The sequence below is a fragment of the Corythoichthys intestinalis genome, chromosome 2 (genome assembly GCF_030265065.1).
Source record: "Corythoichthys intestinalis isolate RoL2023-P3 chromosome 2, ASM3026506v1, whole genome shotgun sequence".
Classification (NCBI taxonomy): domain Eukaryota; kingdom Metazoa; phylum Chordata; class Actinopteri; order Syngnathiformes; family Syngnathidae; genus Corythoichthys; species Corythoichthys intestinalis.
Window position 1 is genome coordinate 65,056,956 of NC_080396.1, and position 21,888 is coordinate 65,078,843.

General features: G+C 38.8%; 1 protein-coding gene across 7 annotated transcripts in view; it reads left to right on the forward strand.

Moving 5' to 3' along the window:
• The window catches only part of agrn (agrin), a 526,155-nt gene that overhangs the window by 466,146 nt on the left and 38,121 nt on the right, over positions 1-21,888 (forward strand). For 4 of the 7 annotated variants that reach the window (XM_057830472.1, XM_057830467.1, XM_057830470.1 and 1 more), the window contains 6 exons: positions 875-1,104; positions 5,162-5,296; positions 11,945-12,035; positions 12,141-12,305; positions 12,441-12,552; positions 20,485-20,496. In XM_057830472.1, the coding sequence (XP_057686455.1) occupies positions 875-1,104; positions 5,162-5,296; positions 11,945-12,035; positions 12,141-12,305; positions 12,441-12,552; positions 20,485-20,496 (745 nt within the window). The remainder of the gene's footprint in view (positions 1-874; positions 1,105-5,161; positions 5,297-11,944; positions 12,036-12,140; positions 12,306-12,440; positions 12,553-20,484; positions 20,497-21,888) is intronic. The other 3 variants (XM_057830469.1, XM_057830473.1, XM_057830474.1) reach the window with 1 other exon arrangement.

A 21,888-nucleotide genomic window follows, 5' to 3' on the forward strand; every position in this document is an offset into this window, starting at 1 on the left:
ACAACACTCATCAGATCCACTTTTCTATCTTTGTCAATCTCGCAAATTAATTCTGACAATTTACTCCAATATGGAGTCTTCAGCCATGTCTTAATTTGAAAGCGGGCAGCAATAATTGGGGAATTTATACCAATGTGGTGAAGAAGATCAATTCTGACATTTGCATTATGAAGTACGCTTTGACAAGGAGCCGCTTTCTAAACAGACAAGTAATAATTTTCGACAGGTAATATTGTGATATTTATATTTTAATGCATTGGTTGTCGACAAACATAATGTATCCCACTAGACCCTCTGCATTCCCATATGTGTGGCTGACGAGTAAGCAATAAAAGTGTTTTTGTTCGATGAATTGCACCTCCATCAACCTAAAAGCAATACAGAATATCAAGTATTTGGGGGCTGATAAAATGAACAGAGACAACATGTTTGGTTAGTGTTAAGATCTCAGTTACTGAAAAATACATAAAATGTCAACATGTTTTATATAGAAAGTTGACTTCCATCCATCCGTCTCCTTTGGAGGGTTGTAGACCCCTGACATCTATTATAGTTTAATGAGATGAAAAGCCAGACTACACCCTTGACTGTTTGTCAGTCATTCACAAAGCAAATATAGAGAAAGACAACTATTCACACTGACATTCACATTACCAACATCAGGTGTGTGTGTCACGCCACTATCAGAGACTAAAACCATCAGTCGTCCACAACCATATTTTGTAATGTTTTACTCCTACAAGGTACTCTCGTGTTAAAATGAAATGATCCTTTCAAGTTCATTGGTACCCAAGGGGTCATTAGTTTCATAGTTGTAGTTTTAAACCCGGTCCGGTTTTAGTGGAGTGGGATAACTCTCCTCACGCTTCTGCAGTGTAAGGGAGAGGACCGCTGTAGCCTCTGGTCTTGTCGGATGCATCCGCCTGCTGGATGTCAACAACCGGGTGCTCAACCTACAAGAGAACGGCGTCGATAATCTCTATGGCAGTGGTGTGGGTGAATGTGGCAACAACCCCTGCCTGCCAAACCCCTGCAAGAATGGTGCCACATGTCAGGTCAAAGAGGCAGAGATGTTCCACTGCACGTGCAGAAAAGGATTCTGGGGTAAGCTGACGACCACACAACCAAACACTATATATTTATCTCATCCAGCTCTTCAAGTGGGGTAGTTTGATAGTTTGAAGGGTGATATGCACCTATGCAAATGGTGCATGTGCTCTGTCTGTTTTGACAATCTAATGAGCTTTTTTTCACACCCTACGGAGAAAGTAAAAAGTAACTAAAAACTTCAAATAAATTCATTAGCCTGTTTTTACTCGGGGTGGAACAATCTGGTGATCTGGATCGATGCATCGATTGGTTAAACAACCATCAAATCGATCGAAACACAAAACATTGTTCAACATCGTCATATTTTAGATATCTCTTTCATTCAAATATCTTAAATGTTTCAGCAAGAAAATTGCCAAAAACGTCAAAATGTTTTGGGGTTTTTTTTGTATTGCTTTTGGTGCTTTTTTAAATGTGTACATAACTTCGTAATTAATTAATCGAAGCCCTTGAATCAAATCGGAATTAATTTGTGGAGAACTTTAATACAGGCGGTCCCCGGGTTACAAACGAGTTCTGTTCCATCGCTGGCGATGTTACCCGAATTTCGGCATAAGTCTGAATTAACCCTTTAAGTACCCCTACATACCCCCTAAATTCCAAAATAACTATCCAACAACATGAATGATACGTCTTTTTAATAAAATAAAGTAAAAAATAAGATATTGTGCGGTACTTTGTGGGCTTTACTCGCGAGTGAGTTGCCTTGCTGAGAGGAAAGGACAATGTGGAAAGAGTAGGGAGGCAAAGGAGGGTGGTATCATGGCCGCTCAGGTCGCCAGCTTCGCAACACGAGACCGCTGTCCGAACTCAAAAAACAGATCGGGACTCGCAAGAGGAGCCGGTGCCACAGAGAAGCAGCAACAGCGGCAGCAACATGAGAACAAGGAAGTGGGAACTGCAGGACAGCAGCGGCAGCGCTGCTGAGGGGGGAGGGAATCATAAAGAACGGCAACGGGAACTAGGAACTGTTTGCGCGACTTAAAAAAAAAAAACTCAGCGAAACTCAGCATCGTAAAGTCAAATCACGTAAATCGGGTAAGACGTACGCTGTATAGCCAAAAATTGTATCTTTATCAAAAGAATTGATATTGTATTGTATTAGTATGAAATTGGTGTTTTACACCACTAGGTCTTGCACTGATTTAGCAGGAAGGTTTCTTTTAGGGGGTTTAATAGCAAAAATACATCCTGCTTGTATGTCATGACAATCATTCATTTTCCAAAACGCTTATTCTCACGAGGATCGCGTGTGTGCTGGAGTCTATCCCAGCTGGCAGGAGTCCCTGACCTGGTTGCAACCAATGCAGGGCATGAAACAAACAACCACTCACACTCACAGTCAATTCAGGACAATTTAGACTATTCAATCAGCTGAACCTACATATTTTTGGGATGCGAGTGGAAATTGGAGTACCCAGACAAAATCCACGCAGGCACCGAGAAAACACACAAACTCCACACAGGAAGGCCGGAGCAGGATGGAACCCTTGATCATAGAACTGCCCAAATCATGCAAACAATTCGACGCAAGATCTGACAATTGTCATGATAAGGCATTTTCCTTTCACCAAGAATTTTCTAATGCTTCATATTACCATTCTTAATACAGTTTAGTGCAGGGGTCCCCAAACTACGGCCCGCGGGCCTGATAGAGCCCGCTTCCACATTTGGTCCGGCCCCTTGAACAATACCAGAGAGCATCATTTTTATTTTTTTTTCCTTCAATAGTGTTAATTATTTCCTGGCTTTTTTTCTGTGAAGAACCCATAGAGGGTTATTTGGGTTTTTTCTATTTGATTAATAGTGTTATTATTATATTATATTATATTATATTATATTATATTATATTATATTATATTATATTATATTATATTATATTATATTATATTATATTATATTTACTTTTGTTCCGTGAAGAATCCAGAAAGGGTTATTTGATTGTGGCTTTCTGAAAAACAATACATTTTCACATTTAGGCACTCCTGCAATCGTCACCCTTTTTCTGTTACAAACTGACCCCGGCCTCTCAACAGAGAAGGGAAAAGTTATGTGGCCCTCACAGGAAAAAGTTTGTGAACCCCTGGTTTAGTGGAACAATTTGGGTGCAGGAAGCAAAGTCTGTTTCTCGGCTAGGTTCATACCGTAGGTCTTAATGCACAATTCCGATTTTTTTTCATGTTTTTTTGGCGTGCCCATTCAGACTGCCTTTATCCATTGAGCCTGTTCAAGTATCACGCATGCGCAGTTATTCACAGTCCAAGATGCGCTGAGCAAACTGACCCGCATGCGCATCCGCAAGACAAACACGTGACGCACACACACACACACACACACACACACACACACACACACACACACACACACACATATGGATCGTTTGCCTCGACTCCCTGCCATGTTAGCAATCTTAAATCATTGCTCATTGGGAGCAGAGCGAAAACCGAGCATTTTCAGGCTCATCCTAAACTTATTTTATTTTTTTATGGCTGTTGTGAAGCCCGCCCTTTCCCCAAAAGCCGCGTTCAAGCTAGGCGCTAACGCTAATGCACAGCTGCACCACTACCGTAGCGCCCTGTCTCTCTCGCGCTTTGCTGACGTAATTGCTGCATGAATTCCAATTTGGGGGACTTGAAAGTTCAGACCGCAGCCACATTCTGAAAAATGTGGCCCAGATAAAATTTTAACCACATAAGAAAGTGACCTAGATCAGATTTGAAATGATCCACTTTTATGCGACTTTTCCCGTTTAGACCGTCAAGTTAATGCCTCACTCGAGTCGGAAAAACACGGAAAAATCGTATTCGTGCATTAAGACCAGCGGTATGAACCTAGCCTATGTTACGGGATCTGTAGTTGTTGTTTGCAGATACAATCTTGCACTATCCATTTTACCTTTGTATATAAAAATGTGTATTAACATGATGTTATAATAATACTTCCCTTATTAAATTCTTGTGGAAAAACATCGACAATTTTCTTTCACTTAAGGGTTTCGCTATAATCTTGTCATGCTGATAAATCCCAAGTGAGCTGGACAGTGCTCACGCTCCTGTGATGCTGGAGGTCTGTTTGCGAACACCATCAGGTCGGCTAGTCCTGCAACACAGAAATAAGAGATTAAATGTTGAGGTTGGGCAGAAACAGGAAAACGTCCACCAAATGCTCAGTAATTGGCCTTTGGCCTATCTCTGCTTCAACATCCTTTCTTGTTGTTTCTCTCCCTGCAGCTGATGCCAACTAACAAGCAGCTCAGAGAGAGCACAGTTAAGAGTAGACAGCAGGGCAGCCTAATCATGCGTGCCTCACTGGTTGCTCTGTGGCTTACAGCAGAAAGTTTCTCACCAAGTTAATTGTTAGGGTAAACTTTTGTGCCTTAATCTTAAAGCGGTTTAAACCCGTAGCGGGCATGTCCCGTGGGTGGTTAAAATCCATTTGAACCAATGGACCTTCCATTCCCACCTCAATAAGCCTTCAGTCAGAGACAAACTAACATTCCAAAGGAAAGTTGATGTCATCGAATATAATACTTAGTTTAACACATTAATTAATTTATAGGTATTCAAGATAGAATGAATAGGATACAATTTAGCCCTTTCTCTTGTCCAAATCAGATGATGGGATTTCATAAATTAGTCGATTTTAGTAATACTTCACACTGCTGTTTGCTGTAGGGTTAACCATAATCTGTTCATTTTCCTGTTGTAGCATATCAGGGTTTATTTACTTTCTCACCACAGGCCCTTGACATGAGTCCTTGCTTATTTAGAGGTTCTTTTGGCTGTTATTGTAAAAAGCATGACCCTGAGACTGTGTCAGTGGATGCCTTGAGATATTTTGCTGTGAGCAAACATTTGTCCAAAGAAAGAGGTACAAGAAAAATAATTATACCGTAGACAGCAGAGAGGGAAAATAGCAAACCCAGCAAATTACAAAACTCTTAGCATGCATGCACCCCATTCCAGAAAAAAAAATCCTCCCTACTTTTATGCATCTTATTTTGCCTCATCTGTTGTTAATCCTACCATAAAGGATTTTTTTTTTTCTGTAGGCCCAACCTGTGCCGACGTCCATGATCCGTGCGAGCCCAGTAGATGCCATCCATCCTCTCAGTGCCAGGCACTTCCCGAAGGAGGCTACAAGTGCGAATGTCCGATGGGACGTGAAGGGAGGCACTGCGAGATAGGTAATGTACAAGTGATTGTCCATGTCATTCACATAACAGTAGTTCCTTTTTCCATCAAGCAAGTTTGTTTCAATACATTAGTGTCCGTTAGGTTCTTAGCCTATTAATTTTCTCCTAATCAGTACTTTATTCAGAATTGGCACTGTGGTCAATTGGAGTTTCTCAACCCAAACCTGTGTTTTTGTCCCTTGCTGTCTTTTGTTTGCTGGTTTGAATCCACGTGAGGCTCACACGACAGTATGTTGCCACACATTGTTCCAGTTGCATCGCTGATGCAGCTATAAACACTCTGTTTCACCCAGTTTCAAACTGAGCAGGACTGATAGGTGGAAAACTTAACAATTCTCAAGAGTTGCTATTCGCCTAGTTTTGCCTTATGGTCTGACCAACCTGTGACATTTCCATCCATTTTGAATCAAAAAGCAAGATCAAATACACAGAGCATAAAGGGGAAACGGTGTGAGCCCTCAGGGTTGGTGAGCATCAGAGCTGTGGGTTGAAACTGAGGAAGGTCTACCGCAAATGATTGGCCCCACTGGGCCATCCCCTGCATCAGCTGTAATGGTTGTTAGTGAACAGCAGCAATCTTTTGTTTGCCCACAGGTGTCATGTTGAAGCAATGTGTTGCTATAGAAAAGCACGTGTCAAAGTGAGAATACACGCCTTCATCTACAGTATATAAGGCCTACTTTTCTGAAACATGTCATTCGTTCGCTAGTGTTATCATTGTAAAGCTCGTGTACCACTTCGGTCTCTGTTTGCATTAACCGGGGCTCTTCACAAAAGCATTATACAGTCCTGTGCGCATTATTATCAAAAGAGAAAGATAAACCCTGGCAACTCTAACCCTTTGGGAATTCAGAAAAGCCAAACAGGAATAGTGTGAGTCCCTGTTAGCAGGTGAATCAAATCAAATAGATGGAGTTGAAGCAAAATCGATGACATCCCATTGAGAGCGACTCCCTTTCCAAAAGGTGATTTTTATTTATTTATTTTTACACAGGAATCAATGAGATGAATAATCGCATCAGTCGTCCCCGACTTCTGTGATTAATGGGGGTGTCAGTTAGCACTAGACGGGCTCTCACAGATAAAGCAGGCGGAGGGTGGACAAAAGCCCCTGAGAAATGCACTGACAGCAGTAAAAAGACTGGCAGATTTCATATAAGAAGGTATAAAAGTTAAGGAGTGTAACACAATTGTATTCATGCAAAGCTTGACATTTCAATTGCAGAGGGTTGGATCAGAACTTGCTATTTGAGATCACTTTGATCAGATACATGTGTGGGGACAAATATTGATCATTCACAGTACTTAAGATAAAGTACCATACAGTGTATCACAAAAGCGAGTACACCCCTCGCATTTCTGCAGGTATTAATGTATATCTTTTCATGGGACAACACTGACAAAATGACACTTTGACACAATGAAAAGTAGTCTGTGTGCAGCTTATATAATAGAGTTAATTTATTTTCCCCTCAAAATAACTCAAAAATATAGCCAATATAGCCATTCAGCAAACTGTTTGCGGGCTTTCTTGTGTACCGTCTTCAAGAAGAGGCTTCCTCCTGGGGTGACAGCCATGCACACCAATTTGATGTAGAGTGTGGCGTATGGTCTGACCCCCACCTCTTCAAATCCTGCAGCAATGCTGACAGCTTTCCCGTAACGAGTCACATGATATTTTGAAGGGAAAATGACAAGTAGTACTGACATTTAGGGATGTACATATTTACTAAGGGGTGTACTCACTTTTGTTGCCAGAGGTTTAGATATTAATGTCTATATTTTGAGTTATTTTGAGGGGAAAATAAATGAACTGTATTGTATAAGCTGCACACAGACTACTTTTCATTGTGTCAAAGTGTCATTTTGTCGGTGTTGTCCCATGAAAAGATATACTTAAATATCTGCAGAAATGCGCGGGGTGTTCTCACTTTTGTGATAAACTGTAAGTACAACTGTCTCTAGAAATTGTTATCTCCAAAGAAATGACTTTTGAATCCATGCAGAGAGGTTATGTTAATTTAATTGAATCAAAATACCACAACAATGACTTGTTTGTGCATCACAACGTAGCTTAGCAAACCCCAGATACTATGCAAATACAATGGTACCTCTACATACGAAATTAATTGGTTCTGGAAATAGTTTCCTAACTTGAAAATTGGAAAGTATAGACGCGTTTTCGATGTAAAAGTCCTAATCATATAGACTTACAGTAAATCTTTATATAACACATAAAAATGCATCAAAACACGTAACAATGGTACAATTAGATTATTGCATAATAAATATAACATCAGAGTTGTGCATAAGGTAAAAATCAAAGACTAGAGTAAAGAATATAGGTTAATACAGCGCTACCTTGACATACGATGGCTTCAACATACAATCTTTTTTACTTCTGACGTAAAATTTGACTCGCCATTTGTTTTTACATCTGACGACGTTTTCCCGCAAGACAGACGCACTGCGGATTTTCTTGTGAGAGAAATCAACATGGGTTCCAAGAAGATTAATGCAGGTGGTTAAAAAGGGGAAAATGTGACCTTTTGAAATTGAAATTAAGATGGGAATGATAAAAAAAATTATGAGCATGGTGTGCGCATCCATGAACAGGTTCGACAATACAGCCGTAGAATGTCTACGATCTCGACGGTCCTCCTCCAACCTCTGTTCGCCAGCCTTTATAAGTTAAGGTGACATTTATTATTGTGGTAACATCGCCAAAAAAACCGCCAGCTTCGTCAGGTTTTTAATCATTTATTTCAGAACATGTGCAACACAACATGCCTACTGACTGCCGTAGTTGACGCCAAAAACACGAGCACATTAAAAAAGGAAGTAAAATCTCTGACGCACCTTTCTTTCTCTGTGACATCAGCCACGCGATGCGTTCAGGTACAGCAGCCAAAACACGTCCGCCACATTAGAACACAATTTGTAACATTATTACAGGAATTATTATTATTATATTATAATTCAGATTTTAATTTATAATTGATTTGTTTTGCTATGTGTAATTGCCATTTGTAATAGTACCAGCAGTATTTATTGAGGATTTAGTGTAGGTTTTTAGGCTATGGAACGAATTAATGGGATTATAATGTATTCCTTTTGGAAAATTCTCCTCAGCATACAACCATTTCGACTTACAAACAAGGTCCTGAAACAAATACTTAGTATGTAGAGGTACCAATGTACATTCATAGACTTAATATTTTTAATTCATAGACATAATTTAATTGACGGGACATGGGGTGCGGGGCCGATAAATAAGGGGCCTGCATTGTTGGCGAGGCCGTCAAAGCTGACCGAGTGGAATCACAAAGAGCTTTTTTCGTTGAAAATTCTTGTGAATATATACTTAAGTCCCTGAATTTTTTATAAGTATGGACGTAAAACAGTCTCGATTCTTGGTTAAAAGCAAAGAAAAACGTGCAGGTAGCATTTTACATAAATATGTCGAATGTGCGGCTCATCCTTAAGTTCACTGTGGCGCCGCCTTATCACAAGTCCACAACAAAGAGCTTTTTACGTTGAAATTCTTGTGAATAAATGCTTAAATCCCTGAATTCTTTATAGATATGGAAATAAAACAGTCTCGATTCTTGGTTGAAAGCAAAACAAACCGTGCAGGTAGCATTTATTGTATGTAAATATTGCGAACTATGATGCCAATGCCTTAGTGGCTAATTTCTCATTTCTTTCAAAATGCATGCATGGTACAAAAAAATATAATGATTACCTTGAATCCTTGAACAAATCTCTCTTGAGACAATACTTCCTGTTTGTATGTTGTACAGCTTTCGTTCTTTTTGAACCGAAATCCACTGTTAGTTTGCTGCGTGTGTGTGTTTGTAAATAGCTCCTCTTGATATGAGCGGCCCCCTGCTTGAAGGAGTTGCGTAGTGCATGGCTGAGCTGACCTGTCAATAATGATGATGTCTATGGTACATTCATGTGAAGCTGTCGGAACACGAGGGGGCGAATGAAGGCGACACTGGGATACACACATACACATACATTAGAGGTCCTTCTTAGCCAATTAGATGCTAGGAATGCTAGGCAATTGCCAATGGGAGAGCAGCTACAGTATACATGCAGTATGTTACGTTCAGTAAACTCTGCTGCGAGCTGCGAGTACCAGCCATACTGCATTTTTGTATTCTGTAATTTCTTCTGTAACAAGAGGCCATATTTTCCCGTTGAGGCGTGTCTTAACCTGAAAATTCTGTATGTAGAGACGTTCGTAAGTAGGGGTACCAATGTATATCATATTTTAGTCGTATTTTTCTTTTATCCCAGACAATAGTTATAGGTGAACAATCTCTGATGAAGGCGGAAATGTTTGCCAAAACATGTCAGGTAATTAAACGACCTATAACTATTGTCTGGGATAAAAGAAAAATTCAACTAATCTATAAGTGTAGCCAAAATGAACTCAATACAACTATATTATATTTTAGTTATAACAGTGTAGGAATAAGATCAGCGCATTCGGTTTGGATGTGGTGTAAATATTATAAGTTTCACTAACCAGTTAACCACCGTGCCACCAATGTGCATTTACCGTATTGGCCCGAATATAAGACGGCCCTGATTATAAGACGACCCCCTCTTTTTCAAGACTCAAGTTTGAAAAAAGACTTTTTTGAACACCAGATTAATTTTTATACAGAAAATAATTACAGTACACCTGAAACAAATGATGAGAACAATATATTTGAGAGAAAAAGCATGTTATTTTGCCTCATTCAAATCTTAATATCTGAACATTAAAATATGTAAACTAAAGTGCAATCACATTCGTAAATGAATGGCTTCTGGTTTTTAAAATGTAAATAAACCAATCTATTGTGATAAAACAACAAAATTGCAATAACTGCATTAACCATCAAAGTGAAGTCTAACTGTAACTGTAGTCTTGAAACAAATCTGAATAAGGGAAAACATTGCAATAAAATAATGCAAACTGGTTAAACTTGAGAGTAGCTGAGATCTGTCATGACAGAACATCGCTTCAATGATATCTGGCGCCATCTAGCGTCGTGAATGGGTATAACGTCTAGACCGCGAATATAAGACGACCCCCACTTTTTCAGTCTTATTTCAATGCAAAAAACACTGTCTTATATTTGGGCCAATACGGTATATCATTCCGTTTAATGATGATGTGATTTCTTCCAGATTATGTTGAAGATAGCAATAATATCGATATGATATTCAAAACCTACATTCCATCTTTTTCTAATATTGTGCAGCTTTAGTGTACAAGTTGAATTTTGACAGGTTACAATCATTTTGAATGAGATAGACATTTTGTTCCTTGTGATAATGTGATAAAAAGTTAAGTGGAAGCAAAAAAGAAGACAGCGACATTTTTTTCCAACGCTCGTTTCTTAGGATTGGCATGAATTGTCAATTCTTTGAACGTCTTTTTTTTTTTTTTTTTTTTTTCTTTTATGTTATTGTTAGAGTCTAACAATTCAGAGATAACAAAGCTCCACTATAACTGTAGATGAATGATTGCATGAACACATCTCAATTTGATGGAGAAAAAAAAATCTGACATCATTAATTGCTAGGGGGATTTCTTCAACTCTGTTGACATGCTAAGCTAAGGAGCAGTTTATTATTGTGTCAACCCTTAGTGGCAATGCATGTAACGTGATGTAGAATTCCTTAGGGGTCAATTACAATCAGTTGTGCCACGCTGTTAGACTAAACAGTTTCACAATGAGAATTTTATAATAAATGGCTCTGAGGTCGAAACTGTTATCGTCATTAAATACTCTTTTTCATCAGCTCTTTATGACAAAGAGCAGCAAAAGAAAAAAAAAAACATTCCTTCACTCTCTATTGTCAGAAACAGTTCCAAGCATTTCAGCTCACTATTAATAGAGATGAGTTACTGCCTGATGGTCGTCTGCGCAGTTCCCAGCTGGCGTGCGTCATCAAAATTCAGTCTTTGGAACAACATCTCATTAGCTTTCTCATCTCAACGTGCCTGACCCAACACGGTTTCTAATTTCAGCCCGTTACAAATCACACTGTAGGTGTGTGGCTTAGTCAACATTGTGGGTGCATCTTCTTAGAAGAACATCGCCAAACGCATACCCTCTGGTTGCACTTGATTGCTCAGCCGATGTCAAGCCATTTCATCTTCTGCTTTTTCTTCCTTTTTATGGGCCAGGAACAGAATGTCCTGCAGACAGTGTCATGTATTTCTAAACAAAAGCCTGCCAAAATACAACAGGCGCATTCTTTCCATTGGCATTCCACATGCCCTTAGCAATTGTTTGTTAGACTGCGACACCATTGCAGGCTGCTTTGTCTCATTTGTGTGTGTAATTTGTTTTTTAAGACTTATGTTTACCTCAGCCTACATTTGTATGTTTCATAAAAAAGTCAACCTTTAAAAAAAAAAAAAAAAATTCTATTGTTCAAAGACGTTAACGTGACATGTTGATTGGACTCCTACAGAGGAGTGTTTATGTCAGACTTAAATTGTGAAAAATAATTTTACAGGAAAGAATGTTGGAATGATGTTAAAACAAAGTTTATTTTGTCATAGTTTTATAGTGTTTTCATGCAAAATTTCCAGGTGTTGCATGAGGATCAACTTTTTTGTGCTTCCAGTTGCTGAAAGGAGTGGAGCATACATGCCATTATTCAATGGAGACTCGTACTTAGAACTCAAAGGGCTGCATCTTTACGGACATGATCTTCGGTGAGCTTGTTTTTCTACATTCATAGATTTTTTTTTTTTTTTGAAACACAGGGAAATAAGCGACTTTTGTGCATGTTTGATCTCTTTGACATGCTTTGTGTACAGTCAAAAAGTCAGCATGACAGTGGTACTTATGGCCAACGACTCCAATGGCCTCATCTTTTACAACGGGCAAAAAACGGACGGAAAAGGAGACTTCATCTCTTTGTCCCTCAATGAAGGAATCCTGGAGTTCCGATATGACCTTGGCAAGGGGCCTGCTACCATCAGGTTGGCAAAAATCGACTAACACTAATCATAAAGCTTCTTATAGCCAGATGCAGTTTCAGTAAACACAGTTGTCACAAGATATGAATAAAGTGTAATTTTTTTAGTTGCTTACGAACTGATGTGTTTGTGATCCAGGAGTAAAGAACCTATCAGACTCCACACATGGAACACCATCAGTTTGGAGCGCTCTAATCGCAAAGGAGAGATCATGGTGAACAAGAAGGACGCTGTGAGAGGAGAGGCACCAGTGAGTATATAGATACCTAAACAAGCTCTGGCTAATGTTGTCTTGCTTTTAGCATGCTGAGCATTTGGGCATATGTTGTATGCTTTGGCATGCTTGGGGCAGACTTCCCCCCCTTGTTGTTCCATCAACTGCTCTTACTGAGAAGGTCCGTTATCTGTTAAATTGTGCTTGTCTTTTCCTTGTCTTGATTTTTTTTTTTTTTTGTCTGTTAAACTATTTACAGCTGTGTAACGATAGGTTGTGAAATGCCACCAATGGTCCATTACAAAACATATAAGTTGTGACTTCCTTAAAGGGACAAATGACACTTTTATAAGGATATTGCCAGCGGAATGCATCTAATACATTAAACAAATACACAATTTCATTTTTCTGATTTGTAGTTGTGGGAAAAAAAGCCAGTAGCAGCGATTATTAATCTTACTTTGAAAAAGTAATTAGTTACAGTTACAAATTACCTCTCTCAAAGAGTGAGTTAGTAACTCAATTACCTCATTGTAAGAGTAATGAGTTTCTCAGCAAAGTAACTGACGTTACTTTTCATGTTCTACGCGTTATTACATTAAACAATCTATAACATCTTTCACATCAAAGATGTACTGAAGAATAAAAACACCATATACAATATTTTAAAACATTTGGTATTTATTTGGATCAAATTTATTAGTCTGTTAAGAAAACACAAATGTAAACCGATCGTAAACCAGTGCAATTGTCAAACTGCATGTTAGGCCTACTGCACAATGAGCAGAACACTATCCTTAAATATTCCGTAAAGAAACAATGTTAAATATTGAAAATAATTCAAGAAAGAAAACAATATCCAAAAGCGTGCACTTTGGTAAAACGACTCATTCTAGCCTTTAATTTCAATGAGCGAGAAGTAGTGCCAGTGTTGTGTTGATTTGGTTTCCCCGTCGAATTGATATCCAAAGCGTTACTGATGTCACGCGTAACTCCCCCAAGGGTTATCACAGGTCAGATGTCCATTGAGTTGGTTTACCATTTTGCCTACGACGTTGTTGCTGTTGTCGTTGCTGCGGGTGAATATTTTAAAAGTATATTCATTTTATATGTGCACGCGTTAGAGGTAAGATCTTAAGGCCGAACCTGACCCGACCTGAATTTCAGGCAGGGTCAGGCCTAAAATGTCAATTATCACGTTCGGGTCGGGCGGGACCTCTCTCTTGCTAACTTCTTTGTAATAAATATATATTTATATTTGTAAACTAAAATGATGTATGAATATTTAACTAAGGAATACTTGTTATAAACTAAATAATTATGAAACCGAGAAGGCGCTGGATGGGAATTGCGAACAGGAGCCGCGCAAAGCCTCTCCTTGTCAGAGAGGCGCACCTATTTGCTGTTAATTGCACACTCTTCTTCTCTACCGTGTTTTCGGATGGCAGGCATATGTGCAGGCGTCAAGCTGTCGCCAGCTCCCGGTCAGTATGAGAACATATTCTTGCCGGTGACAACTTCCAGTAACTAAAAACAAATATACGGACCATTTTTCGATTTTTGTCTCATGCTAAATTCTATTTTGATTAAAGAATTTAAAATTTAAAAAATCTAACTGTTTTGGGACTTTTCCTTACTCGTATCAGATAAGAAACAAGAAAAAATCAAGCTGTATTTCAATTTTGATTTTTCTGTTTTAAAACGAAAACCAAATAACCAGCCGTTTTTCTGTTTTTCAAACCCGTTTCAAAACGTAATATCCAATTACCAAGAGACACGGACCATATCAGTAATACCCATTGTTCAACGCACCTGTGTTTAAGTCAATCAGTGTTTATATGGTGGGTATGACTGATGTCACTCAATGACTGTGCTTGTAATGTTTTGTCTTCAAACATTTTCTACAGGATCATAGGCCTGAGAAATTTAGCGTTTGGATAAATAAATACTTTGTGCAACTGTCTTTCACATGAAGGTCATTTATATTAGGTGTTGTATGTCCCTTTAAGCAAACATGATCAAGATTCCAGTTATTACCTCTTTACATATTTAAAAAGAAAAATGTTTTATTTACTATGTAGGCACTGAGAGTGATATTTTGTTGCTGAATTCACGACGCCTCCAGGCTCGGTGGCTTTTTGCCGAAAAATGAGTCTGACATCTATCAAAGTGAGGTAAAGCTGCAGATATCGAGGGACTTTTTTGACAAGCTGTCTTGATTCTGGGAGTCCTGTAATTCTGACTTTTTTTTTGTTAGCCTTTCATTTTACTAAGGTAACTTAGACACCCAAAGAAAAATAGCAAAGAAAAATAGCTTCAGGAGTGCATCCTTACTTTTATCAAGTCAGACAGACTCAGAAGCGGATAGCAGCATCACTAAAGTCTTTAGCACAACCGAGCAGGTGCACAGTTTGAAATGGTGGAGAGCCTTACGCCTGATAAGCTGCCATGAGCCTTCCAATTACATTAAATGGTGTAATTTGTGATTATGAACATGCATTTTGTTAGCTCCCGTCATCTCCTTACAATAAACACAGCAAATTTTCCTCCTCGCTGCTCCCCTGCCATCAACTTCTTTCATCATCCATATGGTAATTGCGTCTTACTCCTGCAATAGAGGCAGAAAATCTTAATAAAATAAGGAGGGAGAAAAGCATAGAAGCCAGTGGAGGATGGTGATGGTCTTTGGGGACTATAAGGGATGAGCTGAGGATAGTTAAAGAGCCTTTGAGCCGAGTGACGGAACTCTTCAAATAAAACTCTCTCTCCCACACATACACACACACTGGATGGGTTTTATGCTAGCTATACATATATGTATACAGTGTAGGGCAAAAACGTATTTAGTCAGCCACCAATTGGGCAAGGTCTTCCACTTAGTTTTAATCATAGGTATACCTCAACTATGAGAGACAGAATGAGACAAAAAAAAATCAGAAAATCACTTTGACTGATTTTTAAAGAATTTATTTGCAAATTATGGTGGAGAATAAGTATTTGGTCAAGAACAAAAGTTCATCTCAATACTCTGTTATATTCTCTTTGTTGGCAATGATAGAGGTCAAAATGTTTTCTGTGGGTCTTCAAAGGTTTTCACACATTGTTGCAGGTATTGTCGTTGATTCCTCCATGCAGCGTTCCTCAAGAGCAGTGACGTTTTGGGGCTGTTGTTAGGCAACACAGACTTTCAACTCCAAAGATTTTGTATGGAGTTGAGATCTGGAGACCGACTAGGCCACTCCAGGACCTTGAAATGTTTCTTACAAAGCCACTGTTTGGTTTCCGGGCAATGTGTTTGGGATCATTGTCATGCTCAAAGACCCAGCCACATTTCATCTTCAATGCCCTTGCTGATGGAGGTTTTCACTCAAACTGTCACGATTCATGGCCCCATTCATCCTTTCCTTTACACGAATCAGGCGTCCTGGTCCCTTTGCAAAAAAGTGCCATAAACCATGATGTTTCCACCCCCGTGTTTCACAGTAGGTATGGTGTTCTTTGGATACAATTCAGTATTCTTTCTCCTTCAAACACGACAAATTGTGTTTCATCTGACCATATGACATTCTCCCAGTCCTCTTCTGGATCATGCAAATGCTTTCTAGCAAACTCTAGATGGGCCTACACGTAAACTGGCTTAGGCAGAGGTACACTTCTGGCACTGCAGGATTTGAGTCCCTGGTGGCGCAGTATGTGAACTGATAGTAGCCTTTGTTACTTTGGTCCCAGCTCTCCCCTGGTCATTCACAAGGTACCCCCTTGTGGTTCTGGGATTTTTGCTCACTGTTCACTGGGGATCATTTTGAGATCCTGCGTGAAGCCCCGGATCGGGGGGGGGGGATTATCAATGGTCTTGTATGTTTTACATTTTCCAATAATTGCTCCCACAGTTTATTTCTTTACAGCAAACTGCTTACCTTTTGCAGATTAGGTCTTACCATTGAGGTTCAGGTCTACAATTTCATTTCTGGTGTGTCTTTTGACAGTTCTTTGGTCTTGTCCATAATGGAGTTTGGAGTGTGATTGTTGGATGTTGTGGACAGGTGTCTTTTATACTCAAACACGTGCAATTAATACAGGTAATGAGTGGAGGACAGAGGAGCCTCTTAAAGAAGTTACAGCTCTGTAAGAGTCAGAAATCTTGCTTGTTTGTAGGTGACCGAATACTTATTTTCCACCACAATTTGCAAATAAATTGTTCAAAAATTAGACAAAGTGATTTTCTCGATTTTTTTTCCTCATTGTCATCGTTGAGGTATACCTATGATAATAATTACAGGCCTCTCTCATCTTTTTAGGTGGTAGAATTTGGACAATTGTTGGCTGACTAAATACTTTTTTGATATATATATGAACACTATATGTTGCATGCTGGGAGTGTTCATCATATCAAGGACTACTCAATCTGGCAGCATGCTGAAGCACATACATCGACAATCACACATAAGGCAAAAAAAAAAAAAAAAAATCCTTTTTGTTTCACCTCCTACATGTTTTCACGTCCTTAAATTAGGCTTACCGAGTGGAACTATTCAGTTTCTCATATGTTGGGGCTCTTGTCCCAATCATGTCTCTTTTTCCTGCTAGAAACCTTCAAACAAATGGTGAAATAAGAGGGTTCCCAAGTCCCTCTGTTTTCTAATGTTAATAGCAATATCCTTCAAATATTTTTCTAGCTATGCATCATTCACTCCTACCTTGGATTATTTTATAATTTATACTAAAACAATCATTAAAAACTCCATCGCCACTAAGTAGAGTGCAAACCGCCAACATCAGTCAACTATTAATATTTCTGAAAACAATTCTCAGAATCTTCCATTTGGGTTTATTTGGTCCTTTACCTATTTCCGTTCTCACAGGAGGATGGGCAACAGATGCGTGATGTCAAAGTGATTCTGGGTTTTGACAATTGCAACGGTATCATATTAACACACGTTTAAAATAAAAAATAAAAAAAAGTCACGTTGCACCTTTATCTTGAACATTACATAAAACTCAGTGTTATTTATGCAGCAGCCACAGTTGTAACCAAATTCTTTAAGAACAATAACATTTGCCTTCTCCAATGAAAAAAATAAATCAGCTAATTAAAAAAAATCTTCAAACCAAAACAACGTTGTCGTTTGTAAAGCATTAATGATAGGTAAGGCCTTTTGCACAATAAACCTTGATGATATTTACTATTTTAGATTTTTTTTAATTACACAGACTACATATAACATGATTTATTGTAGTGCCTATCCTTATTAGACAGCATTCAGAATACACCCCCGTTAAACCCTTACTTTAATTATATTCAGGTAAATATTTTAAAGGTTTAGCAGCTTTTCCTCCTTGCTGTATTCAGCAGGACTTTGTCTTAACAGATGCCACATCTGTTAAGGTAAACATGTCAACCACGGCACATGGTGGTATCAGATGCCATATTAAATGTAATTATAGCTAACCTGAGGCACCACCTGTTTTTCTTGACCAAACGGAAGGTGTTAATAATTTATTTTATGTTAAACAGACAGCAGATCAGGCATTAATTGAAGTACAGTGTCTTGTAGAGAGGAGATAGTGATAGTTTAAGGAAATGAACGATGTATGTACTTTGTAATGTATGTATGTATGGAAAGACACAAACTAAATCATTGAGTAGAAACTCCTCAAATAACATAATGCAAATTAGGGATGTCCTAACTTACCTTATTCAGGCAAAAAAGAATCGGGTTTTAATGTAAACAAATACTGTATATATGGCGGAAAACACTCAGGTGACATGAAGTTCCGATCTGAGACCCGCAATTTGGCCAAATTTCAAAATTGTCCTATATGAATGTGTGATACATGATTGGAAAGCTTTTATGGCAGATGGGGGGCATTTTAGAAAGAAAAAAAAAAAAAAAAATTAAACAGCAAAACCTTAACTGGAGGTGAGAGCATGAAAGAGCAGAATTAAAGCCGCCACAATTTTAAAGAGATATTATCGCGAACTTACCTCTTTTCGATCCAAAAACTCCATGTAGCATGTATCACCGAGTGTCAAGACACAGCTGTGAATGGTCACAGCTGGATTTATGGGTAATTTCAAGGGTGAAACGTGGTAATATAACAAGGGTCAAATCACAGACATCAAGTAGTAGTCGAGATTTTCTTTTTCATATATTTACCCTTTTAAACTTTTTTTCCGATTTTTCTTTGTTTGGATGGATTATTTATCATCTCAAATAACGGGGAAAATGTGATAGTAACAAAAACAAAACAAAAAATATTACAATTAAGCGATAGTTATGAGGTAGATATCCGTGACTTTTTTACAGACACCCATTTTTTCATTGTGACGTTATTTGTTTAAAAGTTTAAAATATGTGAGCGAATAATTTTTTTAAGTCGTTTTTTTTGTTTGTTTGTTTGTTTTGTTTTTTTTAAACAAGATATTATTTAATTAATGATTCTAAGCTAAAAATGACAGACATTTTGAATAATAAATATAATTACTTTCCTTCTTTTTATGGCTGGGTTGAAACAAAAGCGGTTGCGCGACATCTGTAAATGGGGGTTTCCAGGGTAAGGTCGACAAATTAAAAATAATTCGGGGGCTTAATGCGCCATGAATCTGCTATGGCAGCATCTAGACATATTGTTCTATGAAACACAGCAGTACTTTTGGCTTAAATTATATCAGTTTATTTTAAAGAGGGGTGCAAGAGCAGAAACTGCTTTTTCAGCCTTGTCTGTGTTTTTTTGGGTTTCTTTTAAGGGCCAAAAAGTAACAAAATACTGCAGAAATACAATGGCATTGCCAAAAGAAACAAAAATATATATGTTTTATGTCCTGCAACACTCACAGAAAAAGAGGAACTACTGTAACATGCTTGGAACTTTTGTTCAAATGAAAAAATAAAGATTAAAAAAACTTTTCGGTATCGGGACTCTGTATCAGCAGATTCTCAAAATCAGGTGACTTTGACTTGGGTGCAAAAATGTGACACCCTTAATGCAAAAATATGCGATCAGGACATTCTTAATGCAAATAATAAAAGTGAAAATTGATGTGTAAACAGAAGAACATAATGAACTGAACAGCAAACCTTTAAAAGATGACAGTAACATACTGTGTATGCATTGAATAATACAAATGGCTACTGTGATACACACTTCTGAAATGATATATTTGTTTAATTATTGGTATGTTATGATTCGTCTACATTCTAACTGCAGGTCAATTCTAATGTCTTTGCCCATGTGTGCACATATCTGGGGGTTTTTTCAGGCAGTGGGAACCAATTCCTTTTATTTTCCTTTCGAATGCAACCTGGGCTCATGCGTATGTGGAAAATGATCTGATGTCTCTCCGAAACCTCTACAGTATGAACGCATATCTCTATGAATGCAACTTATACCCCATCAACAAGTGAAATATGTCACCGCTGTTTGCGAAAACAAACAACAAACACAAACGGGCAAAGGCGGACAAAGTATCCATCTTGATACTACATGTGAAGTAATGTTGGCTCCTGTAGCATAAAATCCTCAAAGTTGGCACAAAAGTGTGACGGAAGACAATACTTAAGTTAACACTGCAACACATGATGACATGTCACAGTGCACATGAGTGTCACTTCATAGCTGAATTCTGTTCACACAATGCGAGTCTTATATTTTTACAATATCGGAATTCCTAAAAAAAAAAAAAAAAAAAAAAAAAAAACACACTGCGTAGTCAACATAACCTTAGTCACTGACAAGACACTAGTTGTGTTGATGATTTCACTTTAATTCTATATATATATGTATATGTGTATATACTGTATATATATCTATCTTTGGGCATTGGCTTGACTGCATGAAAGCGTTTATCGTGTGCATGTTCCTGCAGGCATCAGCATGTCTCACTGTGCACCCTTATCGTTCTTCAAATAACTATATTCCTCCCTATGTTGTGTTTTCTTTCTCTATGATGTGCTGTCTGGATATAAGAAATCACGCAAGGTAATGAGACACACCTTAGCCCGTGTTTCTTTTTGAGCCCTTCACTATGTCCTCTCACTCCCACCTCTCTTTGTGTAATAAAAAAAAACAATTTCTGCAGAGCAATGGACAGCTTTGAAGAAAAACTTGTCATTTCATAATCCTTGGCGCACACACTCACTGCACTGAAGCAGGGAGTGCTAAAAAAACACACTTTGGCTTTCACCTCAGTCCATCTGCTGCGGGGGCGGATGGGGTGTGAAGGTGGGAGGGAAAAAAGAAGCGGAGGCAGCCATCGTTGTGCCGGCCATTGTTTTTAAGCGTCAAACAAACGTCTTCATTAGCTCCGCGTAGGTGGGGATATCACGTCGGGCCACGCAGCTGTGCCAGAGAACGAGAAAGGCAGTGAAAAATCTATCCACGAAGACCACGGAGGTACTGAGGAGCCAAGCCGAGTTGTTCTTTTGTCATCTGCTCTCACTTGTTTTGTAAACAGGAACAGTCCTCCATTCCATTACAAGTCCTCCGTCACCCACTCCTGAAGCCTAACAGTACCCCCCACCCCCCACCCCCCAAATGCTCAGTGAATTTAAGCAGGCTACAAACAGCCTCTGGAGCCAGTTTTGTCCTTTTTCACTAGAGCCCCCAAAAAAAAAAACATCAACTCGAGAAAACTCAAATCTATCTATAAATCTATAGAATTTGCAGTCAATTATTCACTGCATTTAACCCAAATACAATTCAAATTTCCAGATGCGTAAACGAGTGTACCCCAAAAGATGAGGAAAATATGTACAGGCTGGGACTGAACTCATGGGGGGGCTGGGAGTCCAGGCCTCGAAGGCTACACCTACCCGAGGACAGATCATTTTCTCTGACTTTTTATACCTGTCTGCGCTAAGTTTAAGCCCCCCCCCCCCCCCCGCTTCTGCAAGGTACGCCTACATTTGCGCAAACTACGCATGTGTAGAAAGGAGCAGCCTCATGTATTACGTCATTGTCCGCACTGTCTACCACATTTAAAATTACGGGTTGGCGGAGAGGCAGATGCACTCATCAAAAGAGCCAGAAATGACTCAGGAAGACATAGGTTCATAACACCTGTTCTACACTCTAGATCAGGGGTCGGGAACCTTTTTGGCTGAGAGAGCCATGAACACCAAATATTTTTACCGTAATTTTTGCACTATAAGCCGCACCTGACTATAAGCCGCCACCCACCAAATGCGACACGAAAATGGCATTAGTTCATAGATAAGCCGCACCGGACTATAAACCGCAGCTGTCCTCACTGTTTTATGGGATGTTTACACAAGATATTAACCGCTAACACTTTATTTGACAGCAGCATCATACTACTGTAATGAGACCAAATGAACCACCACGAAGCTTTGAACCAATTGGCTTCAAAGC